The sequence below is a fragment of the Rhinoderma darwinii genome, chromosome 8 (genome assembly GCF_050947455.1).
Source record: "Rhinoderma darwinii isolate aRhiDar2 chromosome 8, aRhiDar2.hap1, whole genome shotgun sequence".
Classification (NCBI taxonomy): domain Eukaryota; kingdom Metazoa; phylum Chordata; class Amphibia; order Anura; family Rhinodermatidae; genus Rhinoderma; species Rhinoderma darwinii.
The window spans coordinates 63,108,310-63,121,606 of record NC_134694.1 but is presented as its reverse complement, the minus strand read 5'-3'; the positions used below and the strand labels follow the sequence as shown (position 1 = coordinate 63,121,606).

General features: G+C 42.0%; 1 protein-coding gene across 7 annotated transcripts in view; it reads right to left on the bottom strand.

Annotated features, from left to right (window-relative positions):
* DLG3 (discs large MAGUK scaffold protein 3) overlaps nucleotides 1-13,297 on the bottom strand; it is a 434,105-nt gene that overhangs the window by 16,533 nt on the left and 404,275 nt on the right. For 5 of the 7 annotated variants that reach the window (XM_075835672.1, XM_075835674.1, XM_075835678.1 and 2 more), the window contains 6 exons: nucleotides 6,758-6,799; nucleotides 6,620-6,670; nucleotides 4,037-4,138; nucleotides 3,777-3,949; nucleotides 3,586-3,695; nucleotides 1,309-1,400 (listed from right to left, as the gene is read on the bottom strand). In XM_075835672.1, the coding sequence (XP_075691787.1) occupies nucleotides 1,309-1,400; nucleotides 3,586-3,695; nucleotides 3,777-3,949; nucleotides 4,037-4,138; nucleotides 6,620-6,670; nucleotides 6,758-6,799 (570 nt within the window). Of the gene's footprint in view, nucleotides 1-1,308; nucleotides 1,401-3,585; nucleotides 3,696-3,776; nucleotides 3,950-4,036; nucleotides 4,139-6,619; nucleotides 6,671-6,757; nucleotides 6,800-8,318; nucleotides 8,365-13,297 lie in introns of all 7 variants that reach the window. The other 2 variants (XM_075835673.1, XM_075835676.1) reach the window with 1 other exon arrangement.

Sequence of the window (13,297 nt, the reverse complement as noted above, 5' to 3'; positions counted from 1 at the left end):
TTTAAATTGAGAAAAATGCTAATTTTTGCAATTTTTCGCTAATTTTTGGTGTTTTTCACAATTAAATACTGAACATATCGAGCAAATTTTGCCAGTAACATAAAGTCCAATGTGTCACGAGAAAACAATCTCAGAATCGCTTGGATAGGTGAAAGCATTCCGGAGTTATTACCACATAAAGTGACACATGTCAGATTTGAAAAATGAGGCTCTGTCAGGAAGGTCAAAAGTGGCTAAAGAGGGAAGGGGTTAAACATTATTACTTTTTTTGTTTACTTTTTACTTGAAGACCTGCAGCACTGATAGATGCTTATAACCGATTGCAGCACCCGCAATCGGTCCTCGGGAAAGTTTGATACAACAAACTTTCCCTGCGATCACATGACCGGGACCAGAGGCAGGGGATAACAGCACGATCCGGGTGTCAGCGCTACTCTGAGACACCCGCATCGCGCTTTTAACACCCACCGTGAATTCACGTCCGCGCTGCACAGAGCCCAGCAAGCGCCGACGTGAATTTACAGTGGGCGGTCGGGTAGCGGTTAAAATATAGGTAAACATAAGTGAACAAGTTTGTATACCTATAATACAAATGTTATCATGAAGTGGCGACATAAAGGTCTCGGCAGAAGGGGGGGGGGGGGCTTCTGGGACAGCGGATGCCAAGCCAGTCTAGGCTTGAAAGATGGACCTTTGGTCTGTCTGGTCTGAAAGAAAATGTTCTCCGGTAGAAAATGCTGGGAAAGGATAGAAAACACTGAGACCCGAAAAAAGGCGCGCACGGCTAGGGAGATTCTGAGGCAAAAGAGCTCTTGTCACCACAGTAACTTCAGAAATAATCGTATTCAGACGTTTACCAAAAAGCCTGCCACCAACAAAATGATGACCAACCAAAGCCCGGTTAGTAATAAGATTTTGTGACCCCCAATGAGAAAAATAATTTTTGAATCATGTAATTAACATTACTACTCCATGTTTGCATCTTCCAGACACACCCTTATTTAGTGTTTTTTGTATGTTTTCTGGTGTGCGGCAAATGGTGCAATGTTTTCTGGTGTGCGGCAAATGGTGCACTTGTTCATGTTTTAGCTGCGACTGACTACTTTTTTTTATTTTATTTAAAATAATCTGGAAGATACCTGCTGTGCAAAAATTACACCAAGATACGAAGTACATGGCGAACAACAAATGTATTTTGGTCTATTTAGGCCTTACTCGACAGGTGTAAAATCTGTCCATAATTTTTTGACACAACCGGTCATGAGGCGGCCTAAAAAAAAAAGAGAAATGTGTATAACATCAAGTTACCTGTGAAAAATTCTCCAAATTCTTGCTCAAGTTTGGTAGCTTTATCAAACATCTTGTGAGCTTGTTCAAATGTTTGCCTCCGATTCATTTCCCTATTAAAACAACAGACAAGTCCATCATGATTTTGGATTTGCTTTTCAAAGTGAAATAAGGTCTACTTGGAACGTAAAACGTGGATTTTTTTTTTAAACACCTTGAAAACAGAAGCCCATTCACATATACCTTTAAATGAAAAATTTAAAGTTTATAAAACAAAATGCTCTTGTGTTCCATTTACAGACTCCAAATCTATCGATCTGTATATACATTTCAATGTTAACTGCTAGAACATCTAATTTTTTATTTGGGTAGTCCTCTATGCATCAACTTGACTGCTACTTATCACAACACTGTGCAAGTCACAAAGGTAAACAAGGGCAACTCTTTTGGATACATATAACCCATTAAGCTTGATTACGTTTTTAAATAACACTCCTCCTTACTTTCCCTTGGTGTACGTGACAAGTCGCCAAAGTAGGATAAACAAAAACTATTTTTGCATTGCCACATTTCAAGATCCATAACTTTTGTATTTTTTTTTGTCAATGTAGCTATATGTGGGCTTGCTTGTGTTTGTTTTTTTGCAGGAGGTGGTGTAGTTTATTGGTACCAAATGTGGTACATATGACTTAAAAGAAACAAACATTTTTTTGCATCGTCATATTATGACTCCCATAACTTTTTTTTAGATTTCGGTGTACAGAGCTGTACTTTTTGTACGTGTCGTTTTTATTAATAACATTTGGGGGAATGTCTGGCATTTCGATCACTTTTTATTATTTTTTTTGTGGGGGTTGAAGTGGCAAAAAAACGATTTGGACATTTTGGCCTTTATCCGGCTACGACGTTCACCGTAATGGATATTTTTATAGTTCGGGGTCTTTGGACACGGGGATACCTAATGTGTTTGTTTATTTCTTATTTTTATATGTGATCGATGGAAAGGGGGGTGATTTGAATTTGTGTATTTAAAAAAAAAAAAAAAACGTTTACATTTTTTAAAGCTCTCATTAAGCCCCCGCCCCCGGGGGGTTTGAAGCTGCGATTATTAGGTCACTTATGACTTATACTGCAATATCACAATATTGCAGTCTATGGCAAAATTAGTGTACTGCTGTTGAGACCTGCCACAGGCAAGTCACGAAAGCAGTCTTCCTATAGAAGGGTTGGGAGCATTCACAAGGCTCCCAGCTGCTATAGGAGTACACCGGCTCCCACGGTCTCCCGATGCTGAAGCGAAAGAGGCAGTAAAAACCCCTCAGATGCGACCATCTGACACCGGCAGATGGTCGCAAGCATTACCCCTTTGTCCCTGCTGTGTAACGCTCTGTTTCTGAGCGGGCACCATCTTTAAATACCCTTTCCCGACATAATAGGCATATTAGTTACGGGAAAGGGTTAAATAACATGTTCACTTTATTGTTCATGTCATTAATTATTTTTACACTTACAAAATATAACCGCTTTTTATGGAGAAAAAGGTTTTATTTTAATTTTTACTGTGCACTTTTACATTTAATAAACTTTATTTAACTGTATTTCAAATTAATTTATTTTTGTCTCACTAGGATACTTCACAAAGTGATCTTCCAAATGCTGATACAATGCTTCGGCATACTCTGGCAGTATACCAAACTGACAGGAAGTCTATTAGGCCGTGTCTCTGGAACGGCCTAATAGGTATATTATCATGGCAGGTCTTGGGGACCTTTGCTAGGCCCCTGAATGCAATGGCAACCCATCGGCAGCCGACAATAGGGTTCGCAGGCTGCCTATGGGTGACTGAGGGAGCAACCTCCCCCTGTCCAACCATTTAAATAAAGATAAAAGGTAAATAAAGATCTGCGTAACGTAGATTTCCCTGTCTCTTGAATCTGCCATGTGAAAACGGCCTAAAAATGGGAGTAGCGTACATTGATTTCTAGGTACACAGCATATTCATTGGAGCTGCGAACACAAACACACACCACGCTCCCTACTTCATCAGCTTTTGTCTTGCAGAGCTCTCAGCAGCTGAATAGTAATTGTGTGGACATCAAAAATCTTCTAAAACAAAAAGGCACACAAACTGGCTGACACTGGTATGGATAGCTGTCACTGTCACATGGTAAAATAAATGTCATAGTCCAGTAGATTGATCCTCATCAACAAAGTACTGTTCACTAAATGCCACAGAAAAGTTATCACACTAAATACTTTTAAACAGGATTAGAAAGAAAGCAATAAGTGGTCACTTACATGAGTGCTTCTACCGATTTTGGTTTGATGAAAATAGCAATAGGGAAGAGTTGTGCTTGTTGCAATCGTTTGATAGCATTCCCAGACACATCAAGAATGCAGTGTTTTCCCTGTTAAATGGAGCAAATTAGAACAAACTTCAGATAAGGAAAAAGTAAATTCGAGATTAATAAGAACTTTTTCACACTTACCCTTTCTGCCACTGCCCGTACAGACTGAATACTAGTCCCATACAGGTTATCATTGAACTGCCCAGCCTCTATGAATTTGTTTTCCTGAATGTCTTTTTCCATCTGCTCCCGAGAAGAGACAAAATGATAGTCCTGCCCATCAAGTTCAGTCTCTCTTCGAGACCTTGTTGTGTCTGCAGTGAGTAAATGATATGCTTAAGTAAGAGTATGAGTTACTTACTAAAATGTCAATGCTATATAAGATAAAGATATACACTTACGTGGGACACAGGAACCAAATTTGTGAGGAAATTCAGAAATCAGGTCATCATTAATTCTGTCCTTCAGTGGACCCAAGATAATGACTGGTCTTGTGTAATGGACTAGGAACAAAATTTCACATGAGCAAATTGTCCAGAATACAGATCTAAATAAAAGACCACTGGTCGGAAACACTTTCTCCACAGCATGCAAGCTGTACATATAGGCCTTATTCAACCGAGCGTGATTCACGTCCGTGTGCTGGGCATTGAAATAACGCACAGAACACAGACCCATTGATTTCAATGGGACCATTCAGACATGCGTGAGTTTTCACGCAGCGTGTTGTTGCGTGAAACTCACTGCATGTCCTATGTTGGTGCATTTTCACACACCCAGTCTATTGATGTCTATAGGTGTGTGAAAACCGCAGAGGAAAGAAGAAAAAAAGAAACGCTTGCACCGACGTTAAAAATGCATGCCACACGCAAAGCACGAGGTAATAACGCTGCGTTTTTCACGCTCGTCTGAATCTAGCCTTAGTAGTCTGCATTGCCAACAACAAAAAACAGGAAGTGCACAGATTTTAAACCGTGAGTATATTAAATGGTCATTCTAGATATTTGTGGCACACTGGCCTTTTTATTTTACCCATTTTATTGAACCAAACGTATTACACAAAACACAATATCTCAAGTTAAAAAATAATGTAGAATACAGTTGTACAGAGTCAGTTTATAATAAAGACAATTTCAATCAAATTTAAATAACACCGCACCACTCTGTCGTGTGATTTATTCTATTGGTTAAAGACTGGGAAGACTAAGGCCCCATGCACACGACCGTGTTTTTGCGTCCGCAATTCCCCCGCAAATCCACGGGAGAATTGCGGACCCATTCATTTCTATGGGCCCATACACACTATCCGTGTTTTCACGGGTCTCCGCATGTCCGCAAATCCGTGCCGCAGAAACTCAGGACATGTCTTATTACGGGCCGCAAATTCGATGCGGACATGCCAATAGAAGTCAATGGGCCCGTGGAAATTGCGGATACACCTCCGTGTGTCATCCGCAGTTTGCAGATTTGCGGAAATGTTGCTAGGCGACGACCGGGAATGAGTTCTGTCGTCATCCTGTTTTACCTAGGCTTTTTTTTTTTCATCCGCATTTTGCGGATTACATACGGATGAACTGCGGATGACATTTCACGGAACACGGTCCTGGAATTTGCGGACCAGAAAAACACTACGGTCGTGTGCATGAGGCCTAAGGTGTTAGAGATTAACACCATGTACCTCAAATTTAAAAGACCCTCTGATTTTGTAAACCATTTCTTTATCAGGGATTATAAATTTACTATAGGTTACTCATAACTTTGCTTTGGAGCTCTATATTTATTTATTTATTTTATTTTTTTAAGTATAGGAGGTCTATCCCTTATCCATCTAAGGGAAACATCTTTACGGGCCAAAAATAAGCAAACATTTTTATATGGTGGGAAAATAGTTCTTGGTCTAGCAAACAAATAGGCAAACGGAGGGATGAAATTGTAGAGGAGATTCAATTACCTCATCATAAGAGCTTGAATGCAGCGGCAATCAAGAATGCAGCCGTACTCCATTCAATGTCTGACACTGAAAGGAAACAGCAGAGGGCTCTACTCGGCAGTTTCAGTCAATCCCAGATACTTTGAATGAAGACGCAGCACGCATGCTCGACTGCCGCTTGATTCAATGCCCTCCTTACTGCGGCCAAGTAGTGAGGAGGAACAAGGCTTAGTACACCAGTTTTGGTGATCAATGGGGCGCACCGCAAACAGACAATCATCATACTGTGGACAGGTAATAATTGTCCAACCAGGGAATACTCCTTTAATGTAATTTTCTTCAATTCGATAAAGTTTGATATACCGTTTTTAGTCTCATACTTTCTCTAGACACAGTGTATCTCATGTATCAAAACTCAATTTATTTATTTTTAACTGTTCTGCAACCAGATTTCAGATTCCATTTAGTAAAGAGTATTTAAAAAATATAACAAATTCTGATTAGTATCTATGGACAACAATGCCACATGAGGACCCATATATCCATGCAAAGTATGTAAATCAAAATCTTGCAGAAACTTAAGTGAATCTACACAGATATATTAGGATAATATCTCTTACAATAAACAGGCTTCTATTTACAGGAGTTTATAGAGTTTCAATGGATTACAAATTATAGACTTTTGTAAAACATCCCTTGTCGGCACTTGACGGAGTCGCAGGGCACCTGTAGAAAATTTCCAACAGCCCTGCATATGCAGTAGCTGAACACTACCATAATCATAATAATAACAAAAAAAAGAAGAATCCAACCAAAGGTAACATTGTGTTTCCTCCTACACTCAATAGGATAACATTTTTCTTAAATGTGTACGCGTACTTGAAATAGGGAAATTAAATTTAGCCCCATTGGGAACATGTGTATTTTTTGTACAGCACTATGGAAAATGTTGGATGTATAAGCACCAGGAGGGGTGGGGGGGGGAGGGGTGGGGGGGGCAGGGGGGGGGGACGACAGAATAGCCACAGCAAAGCAGTCGTAAATCTCAACTTACTCTCTTGTCGAGTCACAGGCTCATATGAAAGTATAGTGTCTTCCTGTCCCTCTGTAGAGTAAGGTAAATAGTGCTCATTAAGGACTTGAAAAACTGGGAAAAATTGGAAAACAAACATGTGAATTACTAGTGACTTACTAGAGCTGCTCTCGCTGTCACTGGTATTTGATGTCACGGCTTCTGTAAAGTAATAGAATGTTGTTAACTGAAGATCGCTAAAAGAGAATATGCCATCAGATTTATGCTGCCCTATCGGAGGGTAGCATAAAGTAGTCACAGGGACCCCGATTCCGGAGCTGGTTCACATTTGATCTCCTGAAAACATGAGCTGCGGCCCCCGCCCGCCTCTGATTCACAGCTTTGTCCAAATACTGTGCATAGGGGCAAAGCAGTCTATCATTGAGATATGACACAGCTCATGAATTTCGAAATATCAAGGACTCGAGCACATCATTGAGAGGACTACTGGCTGGTGTCGCTCTGCAGGTAAACAGCGATTTTATGAAAACTACTGAATATTACAAAGTGACACCATGCTGGAACCAGGGTCTATGGCACTACTATTTGCTGTCCGCAAAAACGGCAGCATAAACCTCGTGACAGATTATTTTTCAATAGTGAATTCACAAGACTAGCATAGCACAAGCATACAGGAAAAGGTTGGGAAGCAATACCAATGGAAACACTGTTAGAACTGCAAGCTCTACAAAGTAGAACTACCTATATTTTTAGTTGTCTCTTCTAGGGCACCTGATCTAGATTGGTGGATGCGGTCTAGATTACATATTTTAATCTTCATTAAATACATGATTTGGGAGACGCAAACGTTATGTAAATATATATTTTCTCATCTTTTTAAAATTATCTAATCCTTTTGAAAACTACCAATACTAGGTCAAGAACGCACTATGATTTATAATCAAGCTAATGAAATTCCAAATACATTTCTGAGTAATTTACAAATAGTTCAGCATATCTTACTATAATACACATTTTTCTGAATTGAAAACTTCCAGATATAAAATCTATTAAACAATTGTTATAGTAAATCAGAATTGACCCCCAAAACATGAGGGCTGTGATGCGATTAGTGTCCAGTATAATAAATCCCTGAGGATTTCAATGGATATATTATTGTCTAAACTGAATCTCTGCTGTGGCAGATCCTTTTATGCATGATATGGGTAAAGGTGAATTTACACACTTCGATAATGCGTACAATTCATTAAAATTTTACTTTGTTGCTTATAATCCTCTCACCGAGTAAATACTTGAAAGCGACCACTTTCACAATTACAGGTCTAAATCGCAATGGATCAAAATCGCTATTGCTAAAAATTTCAATACATATATAGCTTGGAATAAATACAGTTGCTTGATGGTCTTGCAATTAAACCATCCATCTGGACTTTGGTGGCCCATCTCTGTGCCATGTGCCTAAGATCACAATTTAATTGCAATAAGCGAGGCATCATCACATGTAAACACGCAACGTTTTCATTTTTAAGATCAGTAGCTAATAGTATCGTGAGCGAGAGTTCGCGGAATGATACACATTATTGAAGCGCATAGAAGCACCCTAAGGCATTACATACCATAAAGTACCTTGTACCCCCTCCCCAGACCTAACAGGACATGCACAGAAGCAGACAAACCATCTAAGAAAACAGACCCTCCCCACTTACACCGAGGGACTTACTCAGGCTCTTTGATCCATAATAATCGTCACTTAAGCCAGGGAAGTCCTGATATTACAGACAAGAAAGAGGAGAAAGACAGTGAGAGACAGCCAGCTAGAGACAGTGTTAAGAACATTAGTCCAATAGAAAAATTACCATGGTCAAAAAGTTGTTCCCTCCTCCTTATGTGACCAATATACTAAAGCACAAGAATACTTGTCCAAAAAGGAGGAAGTTGCAACAGACCCCATTAAGCTCAATATTAGAAATCAAGCTCCACATCTTACAGAAGAAAATAACACTACAAGGAAGAAAGGTGAAAGAAAAAGAACAGGAATGACAATCAACCGTCAGCCTCTTTCACAAGATGAGTAAATAAAAGTTGTATCAAAAAAACATCCATTTGGTTACAAAAGAAAAATGTATATGAACCCGTTAACCCATCATGACATATGCCTGTTATGGCAGAACGGAATAATTATGGAGCAGGCGCAGCTGCATATTACAGCTACAGCTGCTCTAACACACTTTTAACCACTACGATTTCATGGTCAATAGCGACCGTGGCATCTAAGCCGTTACAGGGGGGCCCGATTGTTTATCATGGCAGCCGGAGCCCTAGTAAAGGCCCCTAGATCTGCCATGTTACGCCTCCTATTAAAGGGCTATTCCCATCTCTGACAGTTATGGCATATCCACAGGATGTTCAAGTTCCTTAGACTAAAAAATAAATACATTTATAAATACATTTAATAAAGTTTTAAAAATACAAAATTAAAAAAAAAAGTTAACAAAAAACCTCTTTATTAGTTTTACCCTTTTAAGGATGCAGCAAATTGTAAATTTTCGCCTTGCAAAAGCCCTAATTTTTATTTTTCCGTCATCACAAAACTTGTAAAAGCAAGAGTAAAATACAACATTTAAACCTGCACGGAAAACTACTTAGAAAAAAAAAAATCACAATGCTAGAATTGATGTTTTTTTGTTCATAATTATCTTTTTTTTTAAAAGATTAAAAAAATTTATGAATGGAAAAAAAAGTGAAAGTCTAGTAATTTGGAGTCACAGTAATCATACTGACCCACAGAATAAAAAGTTAACATGTCATTTTCACCACATTGTGTACACCATAAAACAATTCGGGTTTTTTTTCCATTCCACAAAAAGCAAAAAAAAAAAAAACAAACCGACTGAAGTTTTTCAGTACATGATACGGTGCATTAAATGGTGCCATTAAAAAAAATAAAAATAAAAATCCTCATATGGCTATTTTGTAAAAAAAAAATAAAAAAATGGGAGTTTTGGACTCACCGTAAAATCCCTCGCTCTTTGAGTTCATTGGGGGACGCTGCACCATGGGTATATGCCCCTGTCGCTAGGAATCGGAAACTAGGAGAAACTAAAAAAAGTGTTGGCTCAGCCCAGTGGGCTATACCCTCTGCTGTTACACCAAGCTACTCAGTTTATACCAAGAGCAGGAATGTAAAGCACCAACACGTCCCAGTCCCAGGAAAAAACTCCGGAAGAAACCAAGAACAATCTACAAAGAAAAAACTAAAGAGAAAAAAACCAGAGGGTGGGACCTGTGTTCACAAATAAATGCAACGAGAAAGGGATTTTACGGTGAGCACAAAAACAAAATTATCATTAAATCATTCATTGGAGGACACAGCACCTCAAATGTGAAAGCCCAAAGCATTTCCTGAGGGTGGGTCGAAAAAAAAATAACCAGTCATGCAAACAGGCTAGCTCACAGTTGCCTGCAACACCATACGACCCAGACTGGCATCGGCAGAAGCCAGTGACTGGATCTTACAGCACCCCGTAAAAGGTATGAGCTGAGGCCCAGGCAGCGGCTTTACAAAACCTGACACGAGGAAGCCCGATGCCAGACCACCGTGGATGCACCAACCGCCTGCATAGAGTGGGCAGTGACCCAGAAGGGAGGATCCCTACGGTAAGCAGAAGGGGCCTCCTTAATAGACAGCCGAATCCACCTGGAAATGGTGGCCTTAGAAGCCAGCCGGCCCTTGAGTGGGCCCTCCTGAACCAGAGAGTTCGAAAAAAAGACTCTGTAACCGAAAGATAGATTTGAAGTGCTCGAACCATGTCCAGCCGCTGCAGAACAATATCCTCATTGAGTTAGAACGAAGACACCAAGGAAGGACGGACGGACGGACGGACGGAACTGGCCAAAGTACCACCTTGACCATGAAGGGGAGGGGGGGGGTGTGCAAGATAACGTGCCAAATTCAGACGACCAGTGCATCGAAGTGATTGCCACCTGAAAGGCAACCTTCCACGGCAAAACACAGGGCGAGACATCCAACATAGGTTCAAATGGTGATGACTGAAGAGGGTCAAGGACCAAGTTGAGAACGCAGGGCTCCGGAGGACAGTACAGAGGCGCACAATAGGCGACCTCCTGCAGGAACGTCTTAATTGGGGCACGGATAGCAAGTGTGCGCGGAAAAAGTAGCGATGGGGCAGAAACATGACCCTTCAGTATTGCCAGACTAAGTCCCTGGTCAATGCGTGCCTGAAGGGCAGGATGTGTGTAGTAGAACATCAATGCGCCATGTGCGGTGGTAGATCCACTGGAACTGAGGCTTCCGAGCCTTTACAATGGTCTGAATGACCGGTTCAGAGGAACCGCCAAAACGTAGAATCGCGGCTTCAGTCACGTCAAATGCAGTCTAGGTAAAGTAGGATAGAACAAAAGGACCTTGGGAAAGGTTGTGCCACTGTGGGAGGGGCCAAGGCACGCCTGCGAGAAGGACGACCACACCATTCAGGGTCAACCTGGAGAAACCAGAATGGCTGAAACCCCTGCGTCTTTGAATTTGAGGACCCGAGGCAGAAGGGGAAAAAAGGTAGATAAGGCTGAAATCAGACCAAGGAAAAAACCAGTGCGTCGACCCTTAAGGCACGAGGGCCCTTAGTGACGTAGACTGGGCACTTGTGGTTGAGGTGGGAGGCAAGGAGGTCCATATCTGGAATGCTCCAACGAAGGCTGGGGCAATGAAATCTGGTCAGGTGAAGGGACCACTCTCCCGGATCCAAGCACCCTTGACTCATGTAGTCCGCCTCCCAATTGTCCACACCTGGAATGTGAACTGCCAAGTGGGCAGGAACGTGAAACATAACCCAACGAAGGGACCAGGAGGCTTCCTGCGACACCGGCCTACTCTTGGTGCCCCCTTGGTGATTAAAGTACGCAACTGCCGTAGAGTTGTCTGTCTGGACTTGAACCAGAAGACTGTGAGGAGGGATTTCCAATAGGAGAGAACCAGAAAAATGGCCCTCCTGATGTTTATCTGAAGAAGAGTCTCGGAGCTGGACCACTAGCCCTGGACCGTAAGGCAGCTGAAGACAATCCCCCAAACCGACAGGATGGCATCCGCCGTAATCACCTGCCAATGGAGGATGGCAAAGCGCTTCCCCAAGGATATGCTTGGGGAGGACAGCCACCATAACAGTTTAACAAACCAGCGAGGGAAGCCAGGTCCAAGGAGACCTGAGACCTGTCCCAGCGAAGAATCACCAATTGTAGAGGGAGATTGTGAAATTGGGCGAACGGAATTGCCTCGAAAAAGGAAATCGTCCCAAGAGCCCTCATGCAAAAACAAATTCGGCAGGGAGCATTCCTGCACAGCACTGATACTCTTCCAATGGGAGTTAATTTTTGGTTGCGGGATGAAAAAAATAAAAATAAAATAAAAAAACGGGGATCATGCCAAGAAACTGAATCCTTTGAGAGGGGATGTGCGAGGACTTGTCCTCCTTGACTATCCACCCAAAACGGCGAACTAAGTCCAAAATGATCTGAAGACTGGCAAAATTGTCCCGTTTAGAGGGGGCCTTCACCAAGAGGTCGCCCAAGGACAGGATTACCCTGACCCACTAGATCAAAGAAGGGCCATGAGAACAGTCATGACTTTGGTGAAGACCCCAGGTGCAGTGACCAAGCCAAAGGGAAGTTCACCGAATTGGAAATGATCGGAACCCACCACGAAGCAAAGAAAAGGTTGGTGAGACAATGGAAAGAGTATGTAAAGGTAAGCATCTCGGATGTCGACAGAAGACAGGTACTCGTGCATTTCCAAGGATTACACGACTGACCACAGATTACATCCGAAACCTGCGGACCTTGACATGCGGATTGAGGAGCTTGAAATCCAGGATAGGATGAAAGCAGCAGTCCTTTTTTGGGATCGTGAAAAGGTTATAGTAGAAGCCCTCAAACCGCTCAGGACCTGGGACAGGTACAATAACCTCTTGCTGGAGGAGAGCGTGGATGACTCGGGTAGTCGAGCACCTGCGCAGGGCACAGAGGAGTAGTCGACAGGAAGATGCGACCTGGAAGATGGGAGTAAGAAAAAAATAATCTTGTATCCCGTCGATACAACCTCTCTGACCCAGGCATCTTCTACGCCTGCGAGCCATGTCTCCTGGAAGGAAAGCAGCCATCCCTTCACCAGAGGAAGTAACGTGAGTGGCGGTTTAGAAAGAAACAAAACCTCAGAAACTGGTAAGATACAGCAGGGATATGCCGAGAAAGCTGCTGGGAAGGAAGGTATTTCTAAACCACTGTAGCATCGGCAATTAGTTTAACCAGATAGGGACCGATGAGAAGGTTCTGGGAAAAAGGAAGAGTGAGGACAGCCTTCTTGAAGGCAGGCTTGAAATTCCTGGCTAACTAGGAAGCGATCTGCTCAGGCAGCTAGTTTAAATCTTGCACATTTCCCTTTGAGATGCGGGCAAGGCTATGTACTGCTTGGGTGAGGGAAGATGCCCATTCCGGAGGAACACATTCACTACCACCGGTGGCCGGAGGGTCTGCAGAGCAAGCATCGAAAGCTGATAGGGTCAGACTGGTCGCATGAACTTTGAATTGCATCGGGCGCAAGCAAAAGTGTGTGACAATATGGGGGGTGGGGTTTTTCCCCTTGTAGACATTAGGTGAAAAGGAAGGAGCCCTGAAGTAACAAATTATACC